The following is a 25,556-nucleotide window of genomic DNA, read 5'->3' on the forward strand; positions in this document are numbered from 1 at the left end:
TAGGCTGACCTAAGAGAGACCCTACCTGCTTGTAATGTGGATGATTAAATTTATCATTCATTGCTGAAAAGCCAAGATACATTTTGTAATCTGCTTCATGTTGGTCAGTACCAGCTACTGTATAAACAGAACATTTATCTTCTCTGAAAAAGCTTTCTGTCTCCTGCTACATGTAAAGGGATAGTGGTGGAAGTGTAGAAATGTCTGGCCAATAATTAAAAAAGAAACAAGTGTAAAAGCAAACATCCTGAGCAAACAGAGAGAAAAAATCCCACATCAGAAATGGAGGGGGTTTACTGAATGTTAAATAGGAGCTCACAGTGTGTTTGGGATTTAATATTTCTCCCTTGAACTACTTTTGCAGTATCTGTGCCCTACATAAGCTGACTAATACTGCAGTATTGTATCTGCAGTGCTCTTCATCTGCATCTTGGAAATTTAAACTTGGGCTTTCTCTGTCAGCACAGATAGGATGTAGAAATAAAACCAGACATCTGATATGTGAATTTTAACTGTACTAACTGAAGGACTGGAAGGAGCATTTGTTATATCCTATAACCAAGGCCCTGTAAGAAGGAAGGAGCAAAATCTTTAACAATAGGAAACCAAACCCTTTAATTTTTCAAGGAGAGGAGGGGAGTTGAGACTTGCACTAGAATTAGAAGGACCTCATTCTCAAGGATCCAGCTGAAGACTGGAATGACAGGGTAGCTGGTTTGGTAGGAAGTGTTTAAAGGAAATATACCCTTGCTTTGGGCCAAATAATCTTTAGAAGTGACTAAAATAAGATATTTTATTTCAGCTTTGGTTGTGTAATGGATCTGATTTTATGTCTCATCCCCTGCTGCCTGCAACTATTTCCAGGATAGACAAAACCTCAATTTTGCCTGTCTATTTTAATCCATTGAATTGTTTTTATTTCATTTACAGAGTGTATTTTTGCACTCTTGAGGTACTGGAAGTAATTTGGAATCATAATGTGACTTCAATGGAAGCCAGGCAGAATAGCAGAATCATTTAGGATGGAAAAGATCTCTAAGAACATCAAGTCCTACCCTTAAGCCAGCACTGAAATGCCAGAAGTCACTGATGGAGCAGGGCCATGGCAGTACCTGGGGTCACTCAGCATGTTTGTGCATGAGGCTGAAGCTTGGCCATACCCATTATGGGCTACCCAGGGGTACATTTTGTACCAGTCAGTGTTACAGACAAAGCCAGGGGGGATCAGCTCTGCTCACAGGGTTGTTTTTGCTTTGCACAGGTGCTGCTCCATTATCAGCTCCAGCATTTTCCTTAGTCTTTCCTCTCCTGAAGACGGTTATGACTGAGACACCTCATGACAGCGAAGACAAGGAGGAGTTCCTGGTCAAGATTCTGCAGATCCTTACGGTCCATGCTCAGCTGAGATCATCAGGAAATGGCCAGGCCTTGCTGGTGGATGAGGTGAGAGCTGTGGGGATCCAGCAGTTGTTCAGATCAGCCTTGGGATAAAACAGCTGATTTGTAAACTGAACAAAGCAGATTAATTCTACAAGTTAAAGTTAACAATGTAAGATTGTTTCATGTCGCAGGTTTTGGTACCTGTCCAGCCCCAGGTTTTGGTTGTGATTTTATAAAAAATGCCATATACAAGCAAGGTACTTAGGAGGCACAAGACATAAGACTTTTCATCTTCCCTCCACCTTTTCTCCCCTCAATCTTTTAGAATGGCCCAGAGTTGCTGCCCCGGAGGGACATGCTGGTTCTGCTGACCAGGGTGATAGGAACGGGTTCTCCACGGTTACAGGTGAGTCCTCAGCTTTATAACCCCAGGATTCTCCCTGAGTTCCATCAGCATCTAAATGAGGGAAATGCACTCAACTAGTTTAAGTCTCTGAAGCTGGTGGGTGATACATTCCCAATTTTCTCCTGTGTTTATGGTATTCTTGGAATAAAATGTCTGCATTTTTTTCCCTGTGGGTTTTATTGCACCAAACATATTCTTCAGTCTTCCACAGGTCACATTTGTCCTTCTGTAAGGCCTTGCTCTGCTGAAGAAGTTCAGCAGTGGCTCCTCTGAGGATTTGCCCTAAGGGATGAGATGGCAGAAAGGTCAATAATAAAAAGCAAAGAGTAGGACTGAACTTGTCTTGGTTTTGTCACTGTTCTTTGGGAATTTCTCCTCCTGTGATAGCACTCAGCCCCTGCACTGCTCTTGCTTTGGCAGCAGTCCAAGCCATAGTGGAATCTCTCATGCTGCCTCGTGGCATTTCAGGTTTTGGCTTCGGAGGCGCTGACCGCGCTGTGTGCGAGCAGCAGTGGGGGGGATGGCTGTGCCTACGCCGAGCAGGAGGAGATCGATGTGCTCCTGCAGGCCCTGCAGTCTCCCTGCATGAATGTCCGGGATGCAGCTCTCAGGGTAGGTGGGAATCATTAAGGGGCACACCAAATTCCTTAACTTTTTGGGAGGTGAATGTTCTCTAACACTGATGAAGGGAGGCTTCAGCTGTGATGCCAGTCTTCGGGCAGCAGGAGGTGGCAGTCTGAACTGTAATGCTCCAAGTCATGCTCTTGCTACTGGATTTATCTGGAAAAGGGGTACTCTGGGTTTATCCATACCTTTGTTTTCTTAGAACAGGTGTAATAACACCTTAACACCTTGTATTTACAGTTGCATAGAGCTTAGTCTTAAAGAGAGAAGCTCAAAAAATTGCTGTGTCTATATTAGGCCCTGTTATTGGAAAACCTCAGGCTTAGTCACTTCTGAGAACATAGAAGGAAAAAACCCAAGGGTGGGTGGTTTTCTTTGCCATGAAACAAATTCCAACTTCTCACCTGAGCTGTCTTGTCTCTTCTTAAAAGCAGAAAGATAGTCACCAGGGCCTCTCTGCAAGGTGCTTATGGAGCACTGTTCTTGAGTTTGACCAGCTCACCTATTAGCAATAGGAGGTCCTTGACCAGCATGGGCAGTGTAAGGCACAACCAAACATCAATTTTGACCCTTCCCACCACTGAGAGCTTGACTTGGCAAAGGTTTTAAGTGTTTTAAAGCATCTGTTTCTAAAAATCAGATCCTTGCACTGATTCTCCTGTGCACTAATTCAGGGACTGATGGAGCTACAAATGGTTCTGCCAACCCCGGACAGTGATGAGAAGAATGGACTGAACCTGCTGCGACGCCTCTGGGTGGTAAAGTTTGATGTTGAAGATGAGATTCAGAAGCTGGCAGAGAGGTGAGAGCTGTTTTTGGCTGGTTGGGATGTAAGGGGCCTCTCCTGTGCTCACCTCGAGGAGCTGCACTGCGGGGCTTTGCCCCTGCAGCTGGAGGGCAGCTCTGGGTCACCTCAGTGTCACATGTAGCAGTGGCTTCTCTTGCTGAAGGGTGACCCGCCACCTCTCTGTGTGCCCTGCAGGCTGTGGGAGTCCATGGGGCTGGAGCTGCAGCCTGACCTCTGTTCTCTGCTGATCAAAGATGTCATCTACCACGAAGAGGCAGTGAGGCAAGCAGGGGCTGAGGCCCTTTCCAGGGCTGTAGCTCAGTACCGAAAGCAAGCAGCAGAGGTCATGAGCAAACTCACAGAGATTTACCAAGAGAAGCTCTATGTAAGTACTCTTGTCCTAAGAGGTTGTCAGGCACCAGTTTGTGCTTTGCTTTACATTTTTTGTTAGTTGCTTTTCCTTTTGCCTCTCTTGAGGATGTGCACTGAACCCACTGTTGGTGTGTTTGCCACAGACTTTAGTTCTTGAAACTCATCAGCCAGTGATGGCACCGCTGTCCAGATGGAGGGTGTGCCTGAGGTGATACAGGAAGGCTGGGGTAGGGCAGGGTCAGTTTAAGTCATTTGGGGCCTGTGCTTGTTCTCATTTTTTTACCCTGCTTTTCTGCTACTGGTACCATCCCTCTGTGCAGTGTTAGCAAAGGGCCTTGCAGGTGTGGCTGCAAAGTGTCCATCCTCAGCACGCCTGTCCCTGGAAAAGGCATTCTGATGAAATTTTTTCTCCTTCCAGAGACCACCTCCAGTTTTGGATGCTTTGGGACGAGTGATATCTGAATCACCGCCTGACCAGTGGGAAGCAAGGTACAGTCATCTTCAGATTGATCTCATCACTTCCTGTGCCTCCAAATGAGATTTTTTTCATTTTTATTTAGAAGTACAAATTGTTTGCAGTTGTACTGACTTGCTGGTTTCATGTGTTCTTCTGGTAGAGAATATTTGGCTGCCTCAAGCAGGCTGGGCAGGCAGAACTGGAATGCTTTCAGTTCCATCAAAATATTGGATGCTGTCTTCTCTATGTGCTGATAAGAACAGAGTCTTTGCCTCTTAGATTGTGTGATTTTTGTCTTACTATGTTCTCACCTCTGTATGGGCCATTGATTGTTTCAAGAGTAGCAGTGCAAGCCTTAATGAACTGGATGCATTCCAGTTTGGATAATTAACTTTTTGTTTACTTGTATACAATACAGGTTTAATTGGAGATCATCTTGTTTGCTGCTTGTCTTGAGCTAATCTGTCCCTCAGTCTGATGTACCTTGCAAAGCTGCTGTATTTCAGCAGTAGATGAAGTGATCCTGATGTCTAAGTTGGCTCAACTATCTGTAGTGTGTAATCGAGATAAAAGTCATTATTACGGCTGAGGGCTTGTTGTCCTTTTGGGAGGCTGGAGCATGGGGTTATGTAAGGAAATACACAGAGTCTGGACACTCTGAGGCTCTCTGTTCTCATTATGGTTGTCTCTCAGTTGCTGTAATGTACTTCTGATAGCAAATGTGATTGTGAGCTCAGGCAAATTCTGTGAAAAGTCAGTAAACTTACAGGCTCCCCATCTCCACAGGTGTGGCATAGCTCTGGCTCTCAACAAGCTCTCAGAGCATCTGGACAGTTCTCAGGTGAAGCCCCTCTTCCAGTTTTTTGTGCCGGATGCTCTGAATGATCGCAGTCCCGAGGTCAGGAAGTGCATGTTAGATGCAGCTCTTTCAACGCTCAACACTCATGGCAAAGTAAGTCTGAACATTTCTTTCTCTAGCAGTGGAAAAAACATGTCATAAAAATATAGATACTGTCTTGGACCCCACAGAAATTTTTCTTTTTTTTTTTTTTTCAGATTTCTTAGAAGTTGCTGTTACTTATAACAGCTGAAAACTTTCATTTAGGAATTTTAGTGTGTTCAGAGTTGTTCTGTTATTATTGACTAAGTGTGGTTCTTCCCTATCATTGCTATAAAAAAGAAATACCCCTGTATCAGCTGGAGTTAAAATGGTATAAAACTGGAGTAATAAAGTCAAATCAGACCCTGAATCTTTTAATCCTGGGAAGATCAGAATTTCTTTTCAGGCTTCCTGCAAAGCATAACATAAAAGCTTGCAGATTGTTGGCTTAATTAAACTGAAAACAGCTCAAGTCCTTGAGGGAACTGAGGACCATCCCTCTTCCTGCCAGTGTCAGATAAGGGAGGTGTGCAGGGTGTGAATTGCTCAGCTTCTGATTTCCTCATACATCCCAGTCACCTCTGGACAGATGTCTGTATTCCTGTTTAGCCCAAGACAATTTGGGTATTTTCCTATCGCTCATTCTTTCCTTTTGTTTCCTAGGAAAACAGTGTGAAGTTTGTTTGCTGTTTCTGCTGCCCCTTTGCAAATGGGGCAAGCAGAGGAGCAGGCACTGCTGCTCAGGCCTGGGAGCTTGCATTGCTTCTGGCAGAACACCATGTTGGCAGGCTTGGGGAATCTAATTTTGAAGAGCTAACTACTCTCTAGCGGGAAATATTTGTTGCCTGTTGGGATGGCACAAGGTTTTATGTGATGTGACACATGAAATGAACTGTAAATACAGTGTGATTGTTCAGTTGTTGGCTCAGAGAAGAACAAACAAGTCCACTGAGCATAGCAAATCTCTTTCTGAGTGGACTCTAGTGGCAAGTTCTGTGGTTTTGTTTTTCAGGACAATGTTAACTCTCTCTTGCCAGTGTTTGAAGAATTCCTGAAAAATGCTCCTAATGATGCCAGCTATGATGCTGTCAGGCAAAGTGTGGTCATTCTCATGGGGTCACTGGCAAAACATCTGGACAAGAGTGACCCTAAAGTGAAACCAATTGTTGGCAAACTGATAGCAGCCTTGTCCACCCCATCTCAGCAGGTAGGTGCCTTCTGGGAGGAGTTCTCAGGTTCCCCAGAGAGGCAGGTTAACCCTGGGATACTTTTAGGGATGTCAGAGAGATGAAAAATGGCTCTGGTGACAGGAAGGTGTCCTTGGGAGTGCAGTCTAGGGGGAGCTTAGGTTAATGATGAATATTTTGTGGTCTGATGGCTGGTGGATTGTTTTACAGGTTCAAGAGTCAGTTGCAAGCTGCTTACCGCCCCTGGTGCCTGCCATTAAGGAGGATGCAGGAGGAATGATCCAGAAGCTGATGCAGCTGCTTTTGGAGTCCGACAAGTACGCTGAGCGCAAAGGCGCAGCGTATGGGCTGGCAGGGCTGGTCAAAGGCCTGGGCATCCTGTCTCTCAAGCAGCAGGAGATGATGACCACACTGACCGATGCCATCCAGGACAAGAAGAACTTCCGCCGGCGGGAGGGTGAGGGCCAAAAGCTTTTCCCTCCAGATACTCAGTGTTTCTCGTGTACCACCACTGTGGTCAGATGAAGCACCTGTGCCCCTGTGCTTGGTTTAGGTACAGTCATTTTACTAAAGCTTGAAGAGAAAGAAATGGGAAGTGTCTGTTGTGAGGACACTGATTGTGTATAGTGTCCTAAAATTGCTTTATTCACATCCTGGTGGGAGAAGGGTTTCTGGTCCTGGACCATACACATGTGCCTGTTTTCAGAGGCAGGTGTTGCTTGGGGGGGGCTCCTTCTCTTAGGCCACAAATCCTCACTACAGCACAGCCACAAGGGCAGGAAAGCAAGAGACTTACAGCTGTGAGAATTGAGTGCTTTTGGAGGAATTCTACAAATATTTGGCAAACTATCTTCTTTTTCCATTCTCCTTAAATGAAGTTGTATTTTCCTCTGACTGTGCTTTTTGGTTTTTAGGGGCTCTGTTTGCCTTCGAGATGCTGTGCAGCATGCTTGGGAAGCTCTTTGAGCCCTATGTGGTTCATGTGCTGCCTCACCTGCTGCTTTGTTTTGGAGATGGGAACCAGTACGTGCGAGAGGTAAGGTGCCTTCAATTTCTGCAATCAGAGAGTGTTAGGAGAAAAACAAATGGAGTAGACATGAATCCTGTTTGCAGCCAGGCAAACTGAGAAAGTGACCTATCCCTTGAGATACCACTAATAACAATTTGATCTTCTTAATAACTGAAAGCATCTGATTTCACTGGCCATTAATTGGGAGCTACTTAGCCAGCTGCATCATTGTACTGAGACACTATTTACATGAAGGCTTTGTTCCCAGTGAGTCTCAGAGGAAGCAGGAAAACACGTGTTGTGTCACAGTTTGTAAGTGTTCTCTTCTCCTTGGAGGCTGCAGATGACTGTGCCAAAGCTGTGATGAGCAATCTGAGTACTCACGGAGTGAAGCTGGTTTTGCCATCACTTCTTGCAGCACTAGAAGAGGAATCTTGGAGAACTAAAGCTGGTATGGACCAATAACTCACTGACATGATGAGACTAACTTACAGTTCTCTTTGCTGTGGTCCCCCTCGTTATTCCTTCATCCCTGCAGATACCTGTGATGGTTTATTGTCCTGCAAGGGACTATAAAATTTTTAGTCCTTTTGAGATACAAATGAGTTTCCTGACATATTTGGGCAGCCTTTTTTCACCCCAGCATATTCCAGGGGCAGTTTGTACCCTCATGTCTATAGAAGTACACCTGGAATTTCCCTCCCACACTTCTTTTCTCTAGTACAAAAGAAAAGAAGTATTTTTAAATGTCTTTAGGAGGCACAGAGTGGCTTAATGTATTTCAGCGTTTCTTTGTGTTCTCCAGCTGGCAGATTTGAGTTTGAGATAAATGAGATTATCTTCTTATATCGATTCTTAATTCTGTGTATTGTTTTGTGTTTTGTCTTTTTTCTTTTTTTTTTCCTTTCTTTTTGTGTACTTTGTGCACAGGCTCGGTGGAACTGCTGGGGGCTATGGCATACTGTGCTCCCAAACAGCTCTCTTCTTGCTTACCCAACATCGTGCCCAAACTCACCGAGGTGCTGACGGATTCCCACGTGAAGGTGCAGAACGCAGGGCAGCAGGCTCTCAGGCAGATTGGGTCTGTCATCAGGAACCCAGAGATCCTGGGTAAGAGCTGTCTGCATCTCTAATGGCCTCACGTGACAGTTGCTTATTATAATAGCAAGTTTCAGGTTCAAATGCAAATTTGTGTGAAAATGAAACTACTCCTACAGAAGTGTAACATGAAAGCTTGACAACAGCTGTCTGCTTTCAGGCTTTTTAAATGCTCCTGTCCTTTTTTTCAGCTGGTGTTAATAGGGTTTCCCTCATCCCTGTGCCGTTGGTTCGTTTAGAAGGATCTAAAACATCCCATGAGAACCACAGCTCACCTTGACATGTGATTTTGGTTTATGTACAAATAAAGTCTTTTCTCTCCTTTACAAAATGTTCAGCAATTGCCCCAGTTCTGTTGGATGCTCTCACTGACCCCTCCAGGAAGACCCAGAAGTGTCTGCAGACTCTGCTGGATACCAAATTTGTCCATTTCATTGATGCTCCATCCTTAGCACTGATCATGCCGATTGTTCAGAGAGCTTTTCAGGATCGTTCCACAGACACCAGGAAAATGGCTGCCCAGATCATTGGGAACATGTACTCCCTGACTGACCAGAAGGTATGGTGCTAAAAATGCTCTCCAACTGCATTATTCTAATACATTACTGGGTAGGGGACAACAGACAAGCACTAGAGAGGATTTATTTGGCTTGGAGATTTTTCTGTTAAGTTAGAAAATATTAGGATCCATGCAGCTTCATTAATTAAGTGTATGTAAATGAACAGATGATGACTCGGAAGACAGCAACAGTTTTCAGGTGCTTAAGACTGTTAGCTCTGTGCTTTGGTCATTTAGTTAGTACCAAATACACCCCTGCAAAAAGGTCTTGTAATTTTTACCATGTAAGAAATGCCTTAACAAACAAGTGAAGCACAGATCAGCAGCTTACAAATGGATCCAGGGTTTGTTTGAAAAGTATTTGTAGGACCTGACTGTAGGCTAAACATCTATGTTTAATTTTTGTGCTGATAATCTCTACATTTAAACCTTGTGTAAATGTTAGGAATGTTGGATTTTCCTTAGATACAAAGTGCTGGGTTGGGAGTGAGCATTGAAAAGGGTTTCATCTGCACAGAACTGATGTTGTTGCTTGGACTTGGAAAACAATTCACTGTGCTAATTTGCAGGATTGTGAAAGCAACTGATTAAACTCTCAGGATGTTAGGACTGTTTGCAATAATAAGGGATGAATGTCCGTTACATGAAGGTGACTTATGTTTTTTCTCATTTTGAATCTGGTTCTTACTCTCCGTGCTCTTTGTTTCAGGATCTGGCTCCATACCTGCCCAGTGTGACTCCTGGACTGAAGGCATCTCTGCTGGATCCTGTACCTGAAGTAAGTCTGTTGTAAAAACACAGTTTGTCTTTCACTGCACTAGGCTGGACATTGTCCTGATCGGTCTGACACGTCTGCTGTAGTAACTGTGACTGGGTCACAGCTCTGTGTTCCTCTTGTCTGTAGGTGCGCACGGTGTCTGCCAAGGCTCTGGGGGCCATGGTGAAGGGCATGGGAGAGTCCTGCTTCGAGGATTTGCTGCCGTGGCTGATGGAGACACTGACATACGAGCAGAGCTCAGTGGATCGCTCTGGTGCTGCTCAAGGTAGGGACAGCCACGTCTGAATATTGAGCTCAGACTTTCTCCTGCTAAACCAGATTAGCTGCTTGTTTCTTGTGTGTATCACCTCTGTTCCCTGCTTTCTTTCCCCAGGTCTGGCTGAAGTTATGGCTGGTTTAGGGGTAGAAAAGCTGGAGAAACTTATGCCAGAGATTGTAGCTACTGCCAGTAAGGTGGATATTGCTCCACATGTACGAGATGGTTATATCATGATGTTCAACTACCTGCCAATTACCTTTGGAGACAAGTTCACTCCCTATGTTGGTCCCATCATTCCGTGTATCCTTAAGGTATGTAGCAGACATGAAGAGTTTTATTTATTAAAGGATAAAAACTAGTCTCCAGAGTGTTTCAAGTATCATTTCCAGGATTTTGGAAACGTGCGAAAAAAAGGGGGAAGTTAAATTATAAATTATTTCTTCTGCCAAGTTATTTACTTGCTGTCTTTCATTTGTAGCCACCAGTCATTTCTTGAAATTACCTTTGCGCATTCACAACTCTGTAGTTCATTTACTTTTCACAGCTGGGAGGGAAAACCTCCGGTTGTTTTCCTCCTGTTGCTTTTGTGTATTGTGCTGAACCCTCCAGTTTTCAGAGCCCCTCTTTTCCGTGCTCAGGCACTGGCAGACGAGAACGAGTTTGTGCGGGACACGGCGCTGCGGGCGGGGCAGCGCATCATCAGCATGTACGCCGAGACAGCCATCGCGCTGCTGCTGCCACAGCTCGAGGACGGCCTGTTCGATGACCTGTGGAGGATCAGGTGAGGGATAGCCAGCCCATCCACACACATTTCTCTTCCATGGTTGAAAATCTGGTGTGATTCAGACTCTGCTCCTCAAGGAAATGCAGAGACCTCTCAGGAAGTGGAAGCAAAACCAAGTGTGTCTTTTTGCTTGTTGGTTTGAGTGTGATGCATTACCACACAGAGTCTGCAAAGCCCTGCCAGCCTGGATCAGGTTTCCTGATACCTGCAGAGCATTCCTGCTGGATTATTAATTCTGGTGGTGACTCTGAAAAGCACTTCCAAGGCAGTTATGTGGCAATATTTAGCCCTTGTGTATTGTTTTTCATATTTCCAAATGCTGTGTATGGAAATGTGCAGTGGAGCACTCACAGCTAACAGCAGTTGCTCAAAAATTAGTTGCACTAAATGATTTGTGTCAGCTGAGTGCTGCTAAGTGCTCTTACCCCAGGTGAATGTCATTTGAGTTGACACAGATGCTGGCATTGTCTTGCTCCTTTCTAGACGCCAGGCTATTCTCGGATTCATTGCTTTCATTTGGAAATTCTCCCGGCCCTTCCAGGCTGGAATCATTCCTTCCCTTTCTCTTTAGCATGCTGCTTTCAGCCATGTTGGCAGACTGGTGTTCCACATCAGCCCGTGCAGGGTGTCAGTGCTGACCCAGCTCTGCCTTACACTTGGCTCCTGCCTGTAGCCAACGTCTTGTCAGGTGTGGACAGGTACAGGTACCACCTGAGCACCCTGTTTGTAACACCTGACTTGCTCCTCTTGCCAGGTTTAGCTCAGTTCAGCTCCTTGGAGATCTTCTATTCCACATCTCAGGAGTCACTGGAAAAATGACCACAGAAACTGCCTCAGAGGATGACAACTTTGGAACAGCTCAGTCAAACAAGGTAAAGCTGTTTTTGTCTGATGTGCCTTTACATCTTTTTTAATTTCCTATTTTAAATCAGCATGCCGGAAAGACAGACTGAATAACCATGTTTTTCACCAAGTTTCATGAGTGAATAATACAATTTTGTGCCTTTTCAGGCTATTATTAATGCTCTGGGAGTGGAGAGGAGGAACAGGGTGCTGGCAGGGCTGTACATGGGCCGCTCTGACACGCAGCTGGTGGTGCGTCAGGCCTCCTTACACGTCTGGAAGATCGTTGTCTCAAACACTCCTCGCACGCTGCGTGAGATTCTGCCAACGCTCTTTGGGCTTCTCCTGAAATTCCTGGCCAGCACTTGTGCAGATAAAAGAACGGTGAGAAACTGGGTTGCACCTTTCTGCAGGTGACCATAGAAACTAATTCTTGAGGAACATGGGATAATTCTTGTCTGGAAATCATATCAAAGCTGTCATCAGTTTAACTGTTCTGAGCACAAGCACCATGTCTGAGTTCTGTGTTTGCTTAAGGCAGCTGTGATGACAGTAAAACTAATTTTTCTGTGGTTATTTATAATAGTGGTGTTTCCATTCCTACTGCTCTGTCTGTACTGTGAACAGTAGGCTATGGTCAAAAGTTAACATTTGCTCGTAGTTCACCTTAAGTTTTGTAAAAAAGAAAATAATTAATACATCTTTGGGGACAGGTTGCAGCACGGACATTAGGAGATCTTGTCCGAAAGTTAGGAGAGAAGATCCTTCCTGAAATCATTCCTATCCTGGAAGATGGGCTGAGGTCAGACAAGAGTGATGAGAGACAAGGAGTCTGCATCGGGTTGAGCGAGATCATGAAATCGACCAGCAGGGACGCGGTGAGTCAGATGTGCAGGTGAAATTCCCCGGGTGTTTGTATTACGGTGCAGGTATTGCACTTGAGACAGAACAACACAGCTAATGCTGGACTAGTTCTGTGGACTCAATTCAGGGCTTATAACTGAGTTGCTGTTAAGGCAAGTGTATAGATTTGTATCTGCTGGTATATTTTAACATCGCACAGTTCTGACTTATTTGAAAACCTTCCACTAGGTAGCCTTAGAGCACTGCAGTTATTTGTACTGATTAACTCTGCTTGTCTTCCAATATTTTTCAATCAAACTGCAATTTAATTTCAGCTGTGTTAATTCTGCATTCTCAGCCACTTCACTGAGATAAATGTGTCTGTTGTGCTTTAGATACTCTGTAATTTTACCTCTTCATCCTCAGGTTTTGCTTTTCTCTGAGTCCCTGGTTCCTACAGTGAGAAAAGCGCTGTGTGACCCTCTGGAAGAAGTCCGTGAGGCTGCAGCCAAAACATTTGAACAGCTGCACTCAACAATTGGCCATCAGGCTCTTGAAGACATCCTGCCGTTCTTGCTGAAGCAGCTGGTGAGCATTGCTCAGCATTAGTCAACAACCTGATTAATGATGTTGTGGGAAAAGTTTTGAATAATTAACTTAAAGGAGAAGGAGGATTGTGGTGACAGATCTTCCAGGGAATGGCAGCAATATTTTGTCTTGTCCGTGGAGTCATCCTGGCTGTTGGTAGGGAAGATCCTGTGGCCAAAGCCTAGGCTGAAGAATTGCTACAACACCTGGCTGTGCTACAGAATTGCCATTGTCACCTGCTTGGTTGCTTGGCCACCATGCCTAAAATGGAAAACCTCTCTGATGGGACAGAAGAGCTTGGTTTGGGTTTTGCTATGTAGTATGGGAGCATTTTTGAATAGAAGGACTTGGTCACATGGTGAATTGGCCCTTGAAACAGGGTTTAGCTTAGTGTGTCACAGATCATTTCTCAGGTCTGGCACTTTCTCCTTTCCCTGTAGGATAATGAAGAGACAGCTGACTTTGCTGTGGATGGTCTTAAACAAGTTATGGCTGTCAAGAGCCGTGTGGTGCTGCCTTACTTGGTGCCAAAGGTACAGTAGAAAACAAATTTTAAACTTCATGCCTGTGCTCTTTCCTCTGCTTGCTGCCATGTTTTTTTTGGACCAAAATAGCAAAAGGAAGAGCACAGTTTGAAATTTTCTTCTGATTTTAAGCTCAAAACGTTGTCATTTGGGTTGGGATACATAGATTTTTCATGTTGTGAATGAAGTGAGATTCCTTCTGAAGAAACTGTCTCATTTTTTGCTGTTATTTGTTCGGTTTTTGTAGCTGACCACCCCCCCAGTGAACACCCGTGTGCTGGCTTTCCTCTCCTCGGTGGCAGGGGATGCTCTGACACGGCACTTGAGTGTCATCCTGCCTGCCATGATGTCTGCACTCAAAGAGAAGCTGGGCACCAGTGAAGAGCAACTGGCAAGTAGCACAGCTCAGCTCTTTGTTGTGACAGGTTGCCTGAAGATGGTGCATCAGGTTTACTTGCCAGCCCAGAGTCTGTGTTTTCTAGACTCACAGATTGCATGTTTAATTCAGTCCATTAGCTTCTCCAGGATGAGTCTTTTTGTCTGGTGGCATCTTGTGAGTCAAAAAAACGTATGCTTTCCAAATCTATTTGTATCCATTTAAAAGTCTCTTTGGCCTGCTACAAGACACAATTCTCAGTTTACTTATTCCTGGAGAACTGCCAGAATGTCTAGTTAACTTCATATTTATTCTTGGTGTAGAAACTGAGAGATTAAAGGGCTGCAGGAAGGAAATCTCCTGTTTTGCATGCAGCACTCCTCCCATACTGCTTTCCAAAACATCTGGTGTTTGGACTCCAGAGAACATCCTGGAGTTTTGACTGTGGACAGACATGTACATAATAAGTTGGGGAATTAGGAATGAGTGACAGAGTCCTGTTGTCTGTCTGCTGTGGATGCCTATTAGATCAGCCTCCAGCCCCAGGTCTGCCTGGAGATCTCTAATGTACCCACAGACGTGCTTGTAATTAGTGTATGACGCACAGCATTAAACTGCCTAAATCAGAAGAATGTTATCTGACAAGACTCACAGTCTGTCTTGGATGAGTAAGATGGGGGAGACTGAGCTACTCTAATTTTTGTAAATTAGCCCTCCTGTAGCTGGTGCAGCAATCAGTTCAGCAAAGTTTGGTCACTTGTTAAATACTAAGAATTGGTCATAAACCTGTCTCTGCTCCAGGAGTGAGTCAAGCTTTTAGTGGTGATGTGACCAGCTATTTAATGAGAAACAATTAGCAAGTGGAGTATTTTGTAGTATTTCTGTAAGAGAAAATGCTGTGGATAACACGTAGAAACCTGGGGCTAAATCTGGCTTTGTTCTGTTTGAGAGCTAACATAAAGTTAATTTGGACTCTTCAGGAAATGGCAAACTGCCAGTCTGTAATCCTGTCTGTGGAAGATGATGTTGGACAAAGAATTATAACTGAAGATTTGCTGGAAGCCACCCGCAGCCCTGAGCTGGGCATGAGACAGGCAGCAGCTGTCATGCTGAACATCTACTGCTCCAAGACAAAAGCAGACTACACTGGTCATCTCAGGAGTTTGGTTTCGGGCTTGATTCGTCTGTTTAATGACACTAACTCTGTAGTTCTGAATGAAAGCTGGGATGCCCTTAATTCCATCACCAAGGTGAGAGGCAGCTTAAAAAGGTGACGGGGTAATGCCTGGCCTGAGAACACTTCACAGAGAGTATCTGATGCCATGTTGCCTCATCTTTATCTGCCCCCTCTCTCCTGCAGAAATTAGATGCTGGGAACCAGCTTGCTCTCATTGAGGACCTGCACAGGGATATCCGGATTGTAGGGAATGAGGCCAAGGGGGAGCATGTGCCAGGATTCTGTATTCCTAAGAAGGTAAAGGATCAGAGTGGATGTGGATTCATCACAGCCACAATAGCCCACCTTTGGGGAGATCTGATTGACATGACTTTACAGCTCTTAGAAGCAGCAACTATTTGGGCATTCCACACCTGTATGTTGGAGAGACTTTTTGTAGGTTACAGCTCTCCAGAGTTACCCTCCAGAAGACTCCCCTTGTAATGAGGTCTCTGACAATTCTGTTATGCATGTAAGACATGGTCACTGGCTGCTTTTTGAGGGGGAGTAACACTGGACTTCTGTGCCAGATTTCTCTAGTTTAAAAATTCCCTGAGCCACCACCACTTTTCTCATAGCAACTGGCTTAGTAAGGCAGAGAGGCATGAAATCAAACCAAATAAAAGTAGCTCTGTCAATGTGGAATCAGGCAGCTGAAGGTCAACAGGAAATTGAGAGAAACTCTCCAAGTTTGTGCATCTGGTGTATAACAGGAGCAAAAATAAGATACATATTTTTTGCATCTTAGCTTCTAAGCTTTCTTACCCAATTTTCATGACAGGGAGTGACTTCCATACTCGTGGTTCTGCGGGAAGGTGTTTTAACTGGTAATCCAGAGCAGAAGGAGGAGGCAGCAAAGGCCTTAGGGCTGGTTATTAAGCTGACTTCTGCTGAAGCTCTTAAACCATCTGTGGTGAGCATCACTGGGCCACTTATTCGAATCCTGGGAGATCGGTTCAGCTGGAATGTCAAGGTGGCTCTGCTTGAAACATTAAGCCTGCTTTTAGCTAAGGTAGGATTCAAAGTGTTGGACTGTGGTTTGTGAACATTTTCCATGGTAACCTTCAGAAGTATCTGTTGCTGTTCATGTAAATACAGCTGGGACCCCTGCTGCTGTGGATTTGGTATTTAGGAATAGCACTGTAACTGGATTGCATTCTTCCAGCAGCTTCTGGCCTACCAAAAAAGCCCCCAGTGCTGAATCACTGGGCTTTTTAGAAATATTGCTAAGTGCTGGTCCCACTTTCCAGTGATTAAAACCCACCATGTAATTAATCTTTCCTGTATCTACCACTTTTATGAGTTAAGTATAAAGATCTTACGTATCTTTGAACTGAGCTAAACTTTTATTCAGTGCTCTGCATACAAAGGTTGTTGATGATAGTGTAAAACTTCTCAGTGTTACCCTTGTATTTTGGTATGCAGAAAATAAGATTAAATTTGAAAAAGTTAAAGGTTTTGTGGTAAATTATTATTTCATGTTTTTCCTATTTTAGTAGCACATTAGATCTAACAAGGTCTCTCTGATAATTAACTGCTGTAGGAGAGGTCATGCTGTTTTCAGCCTTTGATCTCTAGCTGCTGTTTTAGACTTCACCCAGCCATTTTCCCTTCTTCCCTCTCTGGAACAGGTTGAGATTGCCCTGAAGCCATTTTTGCCCCAGTTGCAAACAACCTTCACCAAAGCTCTACAAGATTCAAACCGTGCTGTTCGCCTTAAAGCTGCTGATGCTCTTGGGAAACTCATTGTCATCCATGTCAAAGTGGATCCCCTCTTCACGGAGCTCCTGAATGGAATTCGCTCCAGTGATGACTCTGCCATCAGGTAAGCTGCAGGTGGTGGCTCAGACTTTCCTGCTTACTAAGGACGAAAGACAGGGCTGGGATGGGTGAACAAAACCCCATGTACATATTAGTGAAAGCAGTTGACTGTTATCCAAGGGTTGTAAAAATTGTGGATGAGGGGCCTGCCTGGGTCAGAAGCTGAGCTGTGAGAGTGTTTGGGAGAAGCAGTGCTTGCTGTCTGCCCAGTTCTCCTCTTGCACACCCCCATAAAAGATAAAAGACACTATCAGATGTGAGTCTGACCTGAAGTAATGCAGCTGTTCTTGTATCCTGAGGGCACAGATCCCTAAGACGTGGACTTCCTGACTTGAGAATTTTTTAAATGTTTGAGCAGTCAGAAAATATCTGTATTGTAACAGACAGATACCAGTACAGAAACATGGAAGTACTGTCTAGGCTGGTGTTTTCAGTCTCCCAAACTGTAAGGCCTGTCAGTGTAATTGGTGTGCAAGAATCTGCTGCAGGTATCCAGAGCTCAGCTTCTCCTCAGGGGTGGGGCAGAGGCAGTGCCTGACTGTCCCCTGATCACTTCCAGGGACACGATGCTGCAGGCGCTGCGGTTTGTCACACGAGGAGCTGGTGCAAAAGTAGATGCTGCAATCAGGAAGAACATCAGCACGGTGCTCCTCGGGATGCTGGGACACGATGAGGTGGGACACTGCTCAGCTGCACAGCACCCCTGCTGCAGACAGTCTTTCTCTTACATTTAAAATCTGAACTTTCTAACAGAATTATTTTCTAAAATAGCTTCAGGGGAAAGTCTTGATGATGTAGTCAGGGGGAAAATTAGACATCCCTGGCCAGCCCCTGGTAACTCTGAAAATGTGAGAGTTTAGTGTTTCCTTGGCAACTATGAATATGGGTTTGACCTGCAGCTCCTCACCAAGAGGTTTGAGCCAGCTCTGCAGTAGGATTTGCTTTTCATCTTGGAGAAAATCTGCAGTACCTTCACTGTATGCACAGATGTGTGTTTGTAGCCTCTTGGCTGGGGTTTATCTGTTAGTGTGAGAATTTTTTCAGATAATGACAGATTTTTCTCCAACAAGCAAGAAGCTCTCCAAGGATCTTCTGTATATGGCAGATAGCAACAGTAACATCTGTGAGATTAAAGTTAATCATCTAATAATTTCTTTCTTGGGTCAATCTGTGCAACAGACATGCAACAGTTAACATACTAGAAATAGAAAAATTGAAACATTCCCACTGGGTTCTCGGTTTTGGGGAGGAAAAGAGTAGTAATGGGATGGTCACATAAGGAAGCCAAAATAACAACAGCCTGAGAGTGTTAAATTAAAAGTAGTAAGAGTTTGTCACAGAGATGAGCACAAAGATGTCACAAAGATGTCTAGAAGTGACACTTATAGTAAGTGAATCTAAACTAAACTCTTGTGAACGTGTCTCTTAAAACATTCACTTTCATCTTTATGACTTTTCCATTTAGCAAATCAGAACTTAGGTAAGATCTGTAATTCTCAGTCTCTGCTGGCTTTTTTTGACCGGGGGTTTGGCTTTAAGTTCCAATATGTACAAGAATGAACTGACAGAAATCCACAGGGAGTAGGAGTGAAATACCACTACTCATTTCCTTCTTCTCTTTTTATTTCCTGTATCTTCTGGCCCTTGCTGTGTTTGCTGCCTGTCCTGGTGTGTTGGGCTCACCTCAGGACGCCACGCGCATGGCCTCGGCCGGCTGCCTCGCAGAGCTGTGCGCCTTCCTGTCGGACGAGGAGCTCAGCACTGTTCTGCACCAGCACTTACTGGGTAGGTGGGGCTGTTCACAGGGACTGGGGCTGATTCTGGAAGCAGGCAAGATTCCTTCTCACCCACTGGTTCAGGCTTTGTGAGTGAATGAATCTCTGCTCTATATTTTCTTGTGCTTTTCTTTGGTCATGGCTGTTAATTTGAGCACCCTGGTGCACAGTGAGCACGGGACACTGGTTGTCATTTGGGGATACTCAAGAGTTTTTTTTCCCTGGATTTGTTATCAGATGACTCGATAAAAGTACCAACATGTCTGAGTAATGGCTGGTGCTGACATAGGATGGGAGGTGACAGGATGTTCAGGCAAGGGTGGACGGAAGGGCCATCCTATCTTTTGTGATCCCTGTGATCTTAGGTTGGCTGATGCACAGATCACATGTGATGGTTTCACATGCGTTTGGGGAATCAACTAAATTGCCTCTAATTTAGAAAAAACAATGTTGTAGGAACCCATAGTGTTTGGGAGTGCTATGGATTACTCTCCCTTTTAAAAAAAGAGAATTAGTTGGCCAGTGTCAAATTGGAGGGAGCTTGGAACTAGATGATCTTCAAGGTCCCCTTCCAACTCAAACCATTCTGTGATTCTGAATTACAGATGACTTTTACAATTTTACTAGAGTCAAAGCTTGTGTAATATTGAGGCCCTCAGAAGTACCTGAGCTGAGGAAGAGACTCCCTCATTTGTGTCTGCTTTCCTGCCTGCCCAGGTGCTGTTCCCACCTGGTACAGGTGTTGTGTTTTAGCTGTGTATGTCTTATTGGGAGGAGTGGAGAAAGCATCGCTTTAGATGCTGCTTGTTATTTCATTTTATGGCAGTGAATTGACAAACTGCCAGAAGCCTCCTCAGGTGAAGAGGAATGGGCAGCAGGGGCCTTGCCATTGTGCTGTTCTCTCTCTGCAGCAGACGTGTCTGGCATCGACTGGATGGTGCGGCACGGCCGGAGCCTGGCGCTCTCCGTGGCTGTCAACGTTGCTCCGGGCAGGCTCTGCTCCCCCAAGTACTACAGCAGCGTCCAGGAGATGATCCTCAGCAACGCCACGGCCGACAGGGTGAGTCCTGCCCCAGGGTGGGCAAGCGCTTGTTGGGGGCAGTTTTGAGAGGTGTGTGAGCAGGTTGTTTGTGTTACCAAAGAGGACAGAAATCCCAAGTGCCATGTGAAGATTCTCCCTTGGCTGGGTGCAGTTTTTATGGTGAAATTACACAACTGTTCTGGTTCTTCGAGTTCTGATCTCTGTGGATGTGAAGATTAAATAATCTTCAACTGCAGAGTAGCTTTCCTTGGGCGTAATTTACACTTTTGTTTCCCTATGAAAGTTTTCATTCCCAGCCAGATTTACAAGAAGTGGAAATTACTCGTTTTAGGAGGATTTTAAATCTAGGGTTGAATGAGTAATTTGGGGTAGGGATCGTGGGGGCTTGGTGGGTCCTGCCGCCCTATTCCATCTGGCTCGTGGTTGCATTGGGATTTTTTACCCAGTAACATTAACCCAACATTTTCCTGCTTTGATGCTGCTGTTTCTTAAAAGATGGGTTTAGCCTTCCACAGCAGCTGACAGACCATGAGCCTGGTTGTTAAGGCTGTTGAACTCTGGTGTAGTAACACCAATTCTTGTCTTTATGTTGAAGATCCCCATCGCTGTTAGTGGCATCAGAGGGATGGGCTTCCTCATGAAATACCACATGGAAGGGGGAGGCAACCTGCCTCCCAAACTCTCCAGCCTCTTTATCAAGGTAAGGACTTTTATGATAACTACCTGGTGGTGTTCTTGTGAGATCAGAATCTCTGTCTGGGCTAACTCAGGAGTGGCTCTCTATCAAATCCCTGAAAATCTAGGTATTTATTTTTGAGGCAGAGCAAGACAGAATCACTGTGTCAGCCTGCTTTGGTGCTGTGAATACAATACTGCCATCCCTGCTTTACATGGAAATTTGCTTTTGAGCTTTCTGTGCTAAACCTCAGGTCTGATTCTTACAAGTGCATTTTTCCTTTGCAGTAACAAGCAGTTAGCAGGGTAGCAGAGAGAGCTGGGGGGGAGCTGTCGGGTTTTAAGGTTGCTCAAGGTCAAAGGGCCTTTGTCAGAAATGCATCAAATACCAACCCTCACCTTACCTGAGAGTATTGAAGTTAACACCTTTTTTAATTCCTACCTATTTAAATACTCTACCTTAAAATTCCTTTATTGGTTGTTCCGTTTCTTTAGGTGTGGGGCTGAATTTTTTTTTTTGTTTCTTCAGTTGTCTGCTCTCCTTGCACCCTCCACCCCCCCAGTATTCCTCTTGGTAGAAAGGTCATGTTACATTTTCAGATTTTACATTTCTTTGTAATTTACTTGAAAAATTACCAAACGTGCAAATTGGCATGTTGCAGGTCAACAGTCTTCAAAGTAGACTTTTTGTTTGAAATCCTACTTTTATGTATTAATATTGTAGTATTGTGTTAAAGTATAAAATACCACAGTTGTCACAATACCTCTATCACCATATTAATAATGTACTTGATATCCAGATATTAGCTTTCATGTTTTAGGTGTGTTAAGATTAAATTAAAATACAAAGCTCTCATTTTTTTACTTTTAAAATGAAATCAGCTGTTGAAACACACCTTATGCTCCAACCAGAGCCTGACTTGGCTGATGCTGCTGAGTGAGGGTATTTTAGAGGTGCTGACACTATCAGCTTTTCTGCCCTTAGTGGTCATTGTCATTTCCTGAGACAGTTGAGAGGAGCATGTGACACTGTTGCCAAACACATACATAGAAATTTCCTTTGAAAAGGTGTTTTGTTTTCAAGGTTTGTTCTTCTCTTACACAGTTTAGTCAAACTTGTTGGTAACGAGTGTGTTTCTTATGTACCTGTGAGTTGAAAACTGTTTGTTTTTCTTGGTATAGTTTAAAACACTTAAATTGGAAAAAAAATACAAACAATTGCTTTAAATACCTGTCCTTGGTATATCTGAATTTAATTCCACCTTCATCTCCTTCAGTGTCTTCAGAACTCATCCAGTGACATAAAGTTAGTTGCAGAGAAGATGATTTGGTGGGCAAATAAAAGCCATCTTCCCCCACTGGATCCTCAGACAATTAAACCAATTCTCAAGGCGCTTTTGGACAACACAAAGGATAAAAACACCAGTGTAAGAGCCTACAGTGACCAGGCTATTGTCAACCTTCTGAAGATGAGAGCGGGTGAAGAAGTGCTTGAGGTATGGGACACAAGGAAACGCAATTGTTGGTGACAAGGCTGTGTCACCTCACTCTGCATCTGTCTGTGTGGTGCCTGCAGCCTCTGTGTGTACTACAAGCCTCATGTGAAGTGGGTGTAGTGGGACATTTCCATTTACATTGAGGCCTTCAGCAGTGTTGTAAGTGATACTGTACAGCCTTACAGTGCAGCATGAATAGAGCAAGGCTTTTACCTACCTCCATATTTGGCAAATGCCTTTGGCCTTCCCTGTGCCAGATTCCCTCAGCTGGCACTGATCATTTATTGCTTTGGTCACTCGTATGATCCCACTGCAGCAGAGGCCAGAGAAGAGCAACGAGGCTGGAGAAGGGACTGGAGCACAAGTGCTGTGGGGAGAGGCTGAGGGAGCTGGGGGTGTTTAGCCTGGAGAAGAGGAGGCTCAGAGGTGACCTCAGCACTGTCTGAAACTGCCTGAAGGGAAGTTCTGGCCAGGTGGGGGTTGGTCTCTTCTCCCAGGCACTCAGCAATAGGACAAGGGGGCACGATGGGCTCAAGCTCTGCCAGGGCAAATTGAAGTTGGAGAGCAGAAAACAATTCTTTGCAGAGAGAGTGCTCAGGCATTGGAATGGGCTGCCCAGAGAGGGGGTGGATTCCCCATCCCTGGAGGTTTTTAACCTGAGATTGGCTGTGGCACTGAGTGCCATGATCTGGTAAAGGGGCTGGAGTTGGACCAAGGGTTGGACTTGATGATCTCGGAGGTCTTTTCCAACCCAATCCATTCTATGATTCTATGAAGTGATCAGTGCTATTTTAGCATGGACTACTTCATGCATCCATTTCTGTTTTCTAAGTCTGACCTGCTTTTGGATAGTTCCCATCATCCCCCAGATGAAGAGTTTTGGTACATTTGAAGCATTTTAGCTACCTGCAACTTGTAAGACGCTTCCACTTGTTCTTACTCTGACTGGTGTGTGGTGAGGAGTCGGTAACTGGTGCTGCCTTCCTTCCCAGTCGGTTTCCAGGATTCTGGATGGTGCCAGCCTGGAGCTGCTGAGCGAGAGCTGCCGGCGGTCCCTGCGGAAGCTGGCGGGGCAGGCGGACTCCGAGGAGCAGATTGATGACACCATCCTGACGTGATTGGGCTCCCGAGGGCGCGGAATCGCCGAACCAGCCGCTGCATCAGCATTGCAACTCCAAACACCTATTTGAAATGTTTTCATTTTTGAAAATGTTAATTCTGATGGGATTTCAGGAAAAGGACTCCCAGAGAGTATTTTAGTATCAAATATACCAGGATAGCCTTAATTAGACCCACATTAGCTGAAAATTAAAAATTTGGTCCCCTTCTTGAAACACATAAAGAGCAAGAGACAGACATACTAACCAATACTGGTCAGTTGTGACCAATCATGAGATGTGACTAGAGCACATCAGGCTTAAACTCTGGTGACAACTATTTCCTTTCCAGGGTCTGTGCAAAAACTCCAGTACTGGAAGTAGTGTTGGTCTTTCCACACACCCTGGGAAGCAGGAATAGAACTCAGTGAAAGTTCAGTTGTATTGTTTTTGTGTACTGCCAACTTGCTGCTTGTGACGGTTCTGAAGACTGAAAATCCCTGTAAAACGAAGTATTTAAAATAGCCTTAGAAATCACAGATGGGAAAGGGGGATTAAATGCAGTCTGTTTAGAGAAGGAACATTTAATAAAGGCTCTGACTTTGATCCTTCTGCTGTAAACTGTTCTTTTTACAAATTCATTTGTCAACAAACTTATACTGTGATTTACTTGCTTGTTTTAGGGCATACAATTTGCAGAGTGGGCAGCACTGTGGTCTAGAAAAATCTTTTGCAAAACTGAGGTAAGCCAGGATTTAAACCCAAACCAGAACTGACATTTAATGAAATTTTTAAGTAATTATTCCTGTGGGTTTCCAAAGTATTTTTGACTACAGACAGCTTTTTAGTTATCCAGCTTGTGAAAAGTCCTCTGTATTTGTCTTCAAAGGCTTCACAAGATGCTTGGCACTCCCACTATTGGGTTTCTTGGTTCAATGAGTTGTGCTGCTCCAAGAAAGTGTTTTATTTTACCTGGCCACATATATCTCTCTTTTTAAAAAAAAAATTAATTTACTAATACCTTTTATGTTACTTGGTGGAAATAGTCGGAATCTGGTTGCAAAATACAAATTTTTAGAAGGCAAAATGAGCTTTATGTTCTGTGTAGAGTAATATTTAAGTGAGCCTTCTCTATTTTATGTAACTCTCAGAAGGTGGTTGCACCTGGGAAGCCAGAGCATTATGATTTGTTGTTTCAGGTGGGTGATGTATGTGGGGGATCTTCCATGGTTGTAACTGGATGGCTCAGACTGTGGTGATGGGAGGAGAACACAACACTGCACATCATCAAACTGGGAAGCATAAACCAGAACCTCATGGAACACACATTTTGATTGAACCCCTTCGTTGATTGCAATGGCAGTAGCAGCAAACAGAAAAACAATCCATTTTGACCATATGCCTCAAACAGCAAGATACAATTTTGAGTATTTGGGAGTGCTTTGTTCTGGTCAGAAGTACGAGAACTTGTGAAAGGTTATTGATGTTATGTCAGCTCCAAGCCTGTGGTGTGGGCTCCTGTCAACCAGGAGCCTCCCAGTCAGTGGAGTGGGGATGGAAGGGACTTGTCAGCTATTCTACCCTATGCCTAAGATAGTTCCAACTGAAGCATTCCCAACTGAATTCCACATAATTATTTTATAAGCATTGTAGGATGGAGAGTCCATAACCCCTCCATGCCATCTATTTCATTACATAAACTTTTCAGACAGTCAGAACTTAACTCATGTCTAAAAAATAAGACCCTTCCTTGCTGCTACTTGAGTCCTTTGCTGCTGGTCCTGTTCCCACAGACACTGAAAATGGTTCATTTTTGCAGCAACCGCATCGTTATTTCAGTGTCCTCACTTCTGGATGAATCAAGTTTAGATCTTGCAAGTATTTTCTCATAGATTTTCATGTTTTCTGAACAAAGTCTAGGTGTTCTTTTGTTGCAAAATCACAGTGTTGTAGACATGTTGGTTTGTGTTCAGCTACAAAGCCAAGCTACAAAATTACTCTGTAGCTGATTATTTCTAATCTGGTGTTTATGCATTTTACTATTTCTACAAAACTGGTCTGACTGAAAGTGTGTTCTACTTATCACATTTAACTGCATTCTGAAGCTGGTTTTTAATTCTGATTTTTGCCTTTCAAAATACTTGCAAATCTTAAACCATCTTAAAAATACGTGTAATTTTGCAGTGAATTGGTAATAGAGTGAAAACTAAACTGAATGCTTTTCAGGATCTGCAGCTCAGGGCACTGGGATGAGTTTCACCTGCAATGCACGAGTTGTGCTTCGGGGTAACAGATCAGGAGTTAAACCAGGCAATGCAGAGACCTCTGCACTGAAACATGCACACAATTGCACATTCAAAAACTGCTAAATAGGTGGCAAAAAGCTCAGTTGTTGTATTGGAATCACTCCCCGCAGACAGGAAGGAAAGAAAAAATGGCAAGTTTTGGTGAGGAATGGCTGTTTGAGCTCCTGACTGAGGGCACTTTGGCTCACCTATTTTATATCCGATTCCAAATGATGCCCCACATAAACGTGGGAAAGAAAATTACTGTTGAACAAAGCCCTTTTTATTAACTTGGTAATTTGAGCCAATAAGATCTTTTGTTATTTAAGGTGTTTTGATGATTTGTGTCTCCAGCTTAGGTGGCAGCAAGTGGGAAAACTCGAATATTCATCTTC

General features: G+C 44.2%; 1 protein-coding gene across 2 annotated transcripts in view; it reads left to right on the forward strand.

Annotated features, from left to right (window-relative positions):
* Positions 1–23,482, forward strand: part of GCN1 (GCN1 activator of EIF2AK4) — a 39,895-nt gene extending 16,413 nt beyond the window's left edge. Inside the window, exons 26-58 of one of the 2 annotated variants that reach the window (XM_071571764.1) lie at positions 1,262–1,443; positions 1,706–1,786; positions 2,255–2,398; positions 3,085–3,212; positions 3,393–3,582; positions 3,988–4,058; positions 4,813–4,978; positions 5,919–6,113; positions 6,304–6,550; positions 7,008–7,129; positions 7,439–7,553; positions 8,033–8,212; positions 8,539–8,759; positions 9,469–9,537; positions 9,664–9,802; positions 9,911–10,107; positions 10,435–10,577; positions 11,335–11,452; positions 11,592–11,807; positions 12,137–12,301; positions 12,693–12,854; positions 13,295–13,387; positions 13,626–13,769; positions 14,735–15,004; positions 15,115–15,228; positions 15,752–15,982; positions 16,602–16,795; positions 17,351–17,465; positions 18,480–18,576; positions 19,478–19,626; positions 20,204–20,308; positions 21,561–21,779; positions 22,772–23,482. In XM_071571764.1, the coding sequence (XP_071427865.1) occupies positions 1,262–1,443; positions 1,706–1,786; positions 2,255–2,398; positions 3,085–3,212; positions 3,393–3,582; positions 3,988–4,058; positions 4,813–4,978; positions 5,919–6,113; positions 6,304–6,550; positions 7,008–7,129; positions 7,439–7,553; positions 8,033–8,212; positions 8,539–8,759; positions 9,469–9,537; positions 9,664–9,802; positions 9,911–10,107; positions 10,435–10,577; positions 11,335–11,452; positions 11,592–11,807; positions 12,137–12,301; positions 12,693–12,854; positions 13,295–13,387; positions 13,626–13,769; positions 14,735–15,004; positions 15,115–15,228; positions 15,752–15,982; positions 16,602–16,795; positions 17,351–17,465; positions 18,480–18,576; positions 19,478–19,626; positions 20,204–20,308; positions 21,561–21,779; positions 22,772–22,897 (5,108 nt within the window). In that variant the 3' untranslated portion in view covers positions 22,898–23,482. The remainder of the gene's footprint in view (positions 1–1,261; positions 1,444–1,705; positions 1,787–2,254; positions 2,399–3,084; positions 3,213–3,392; positions 3,583–3,987; positions 4,059–4,812; positions 4,979–5,918; positions 6,114–6,303; positions 6,551–7,007; positions 7,130–7,438; positions 7,554–8,032; positions 8,213–8,538; positions 8,760–9,468; positions 9,538–9,663; positions 9,803–9,910; positions 10,108–10,434; positions 10,578–11,334; positions 11,453–11,591; positions 11,808–12,136; positions 12,302–12,692; positions 12,855–13,294; positions 13,388–13,625; positions 13,770–14,734; positions 15,005–15,114; positions 15,229–15,751; positions 15,983–16,601; positions 16,796–17,350; positions 17,466–18,479; positions 18,577–19,477; positions 19,627–20,203; positions 20,309–21,560; positions 21,780–22,771) is intronic. The other variant, XM_071571765.1, reaches the window with a different exon arrangement.
* The last annotated feature ends 2,074 nt before the right edge of the window (positions 23,483–25,556 follow it).

This window comes from Pithys albifrons, chromosome 17, assembly GCF_047495875.1.
Source record: "Pithys albifrons albifrons isolate INPA30051 chromosome 17, PitAlb_v1, whole genome shotgun sequence".
NCBI lineage: Eukaryota > Metazoa > Chordata > Aves > Passeriformes > Thamnophilidae > Pithys > Pithys albifrons.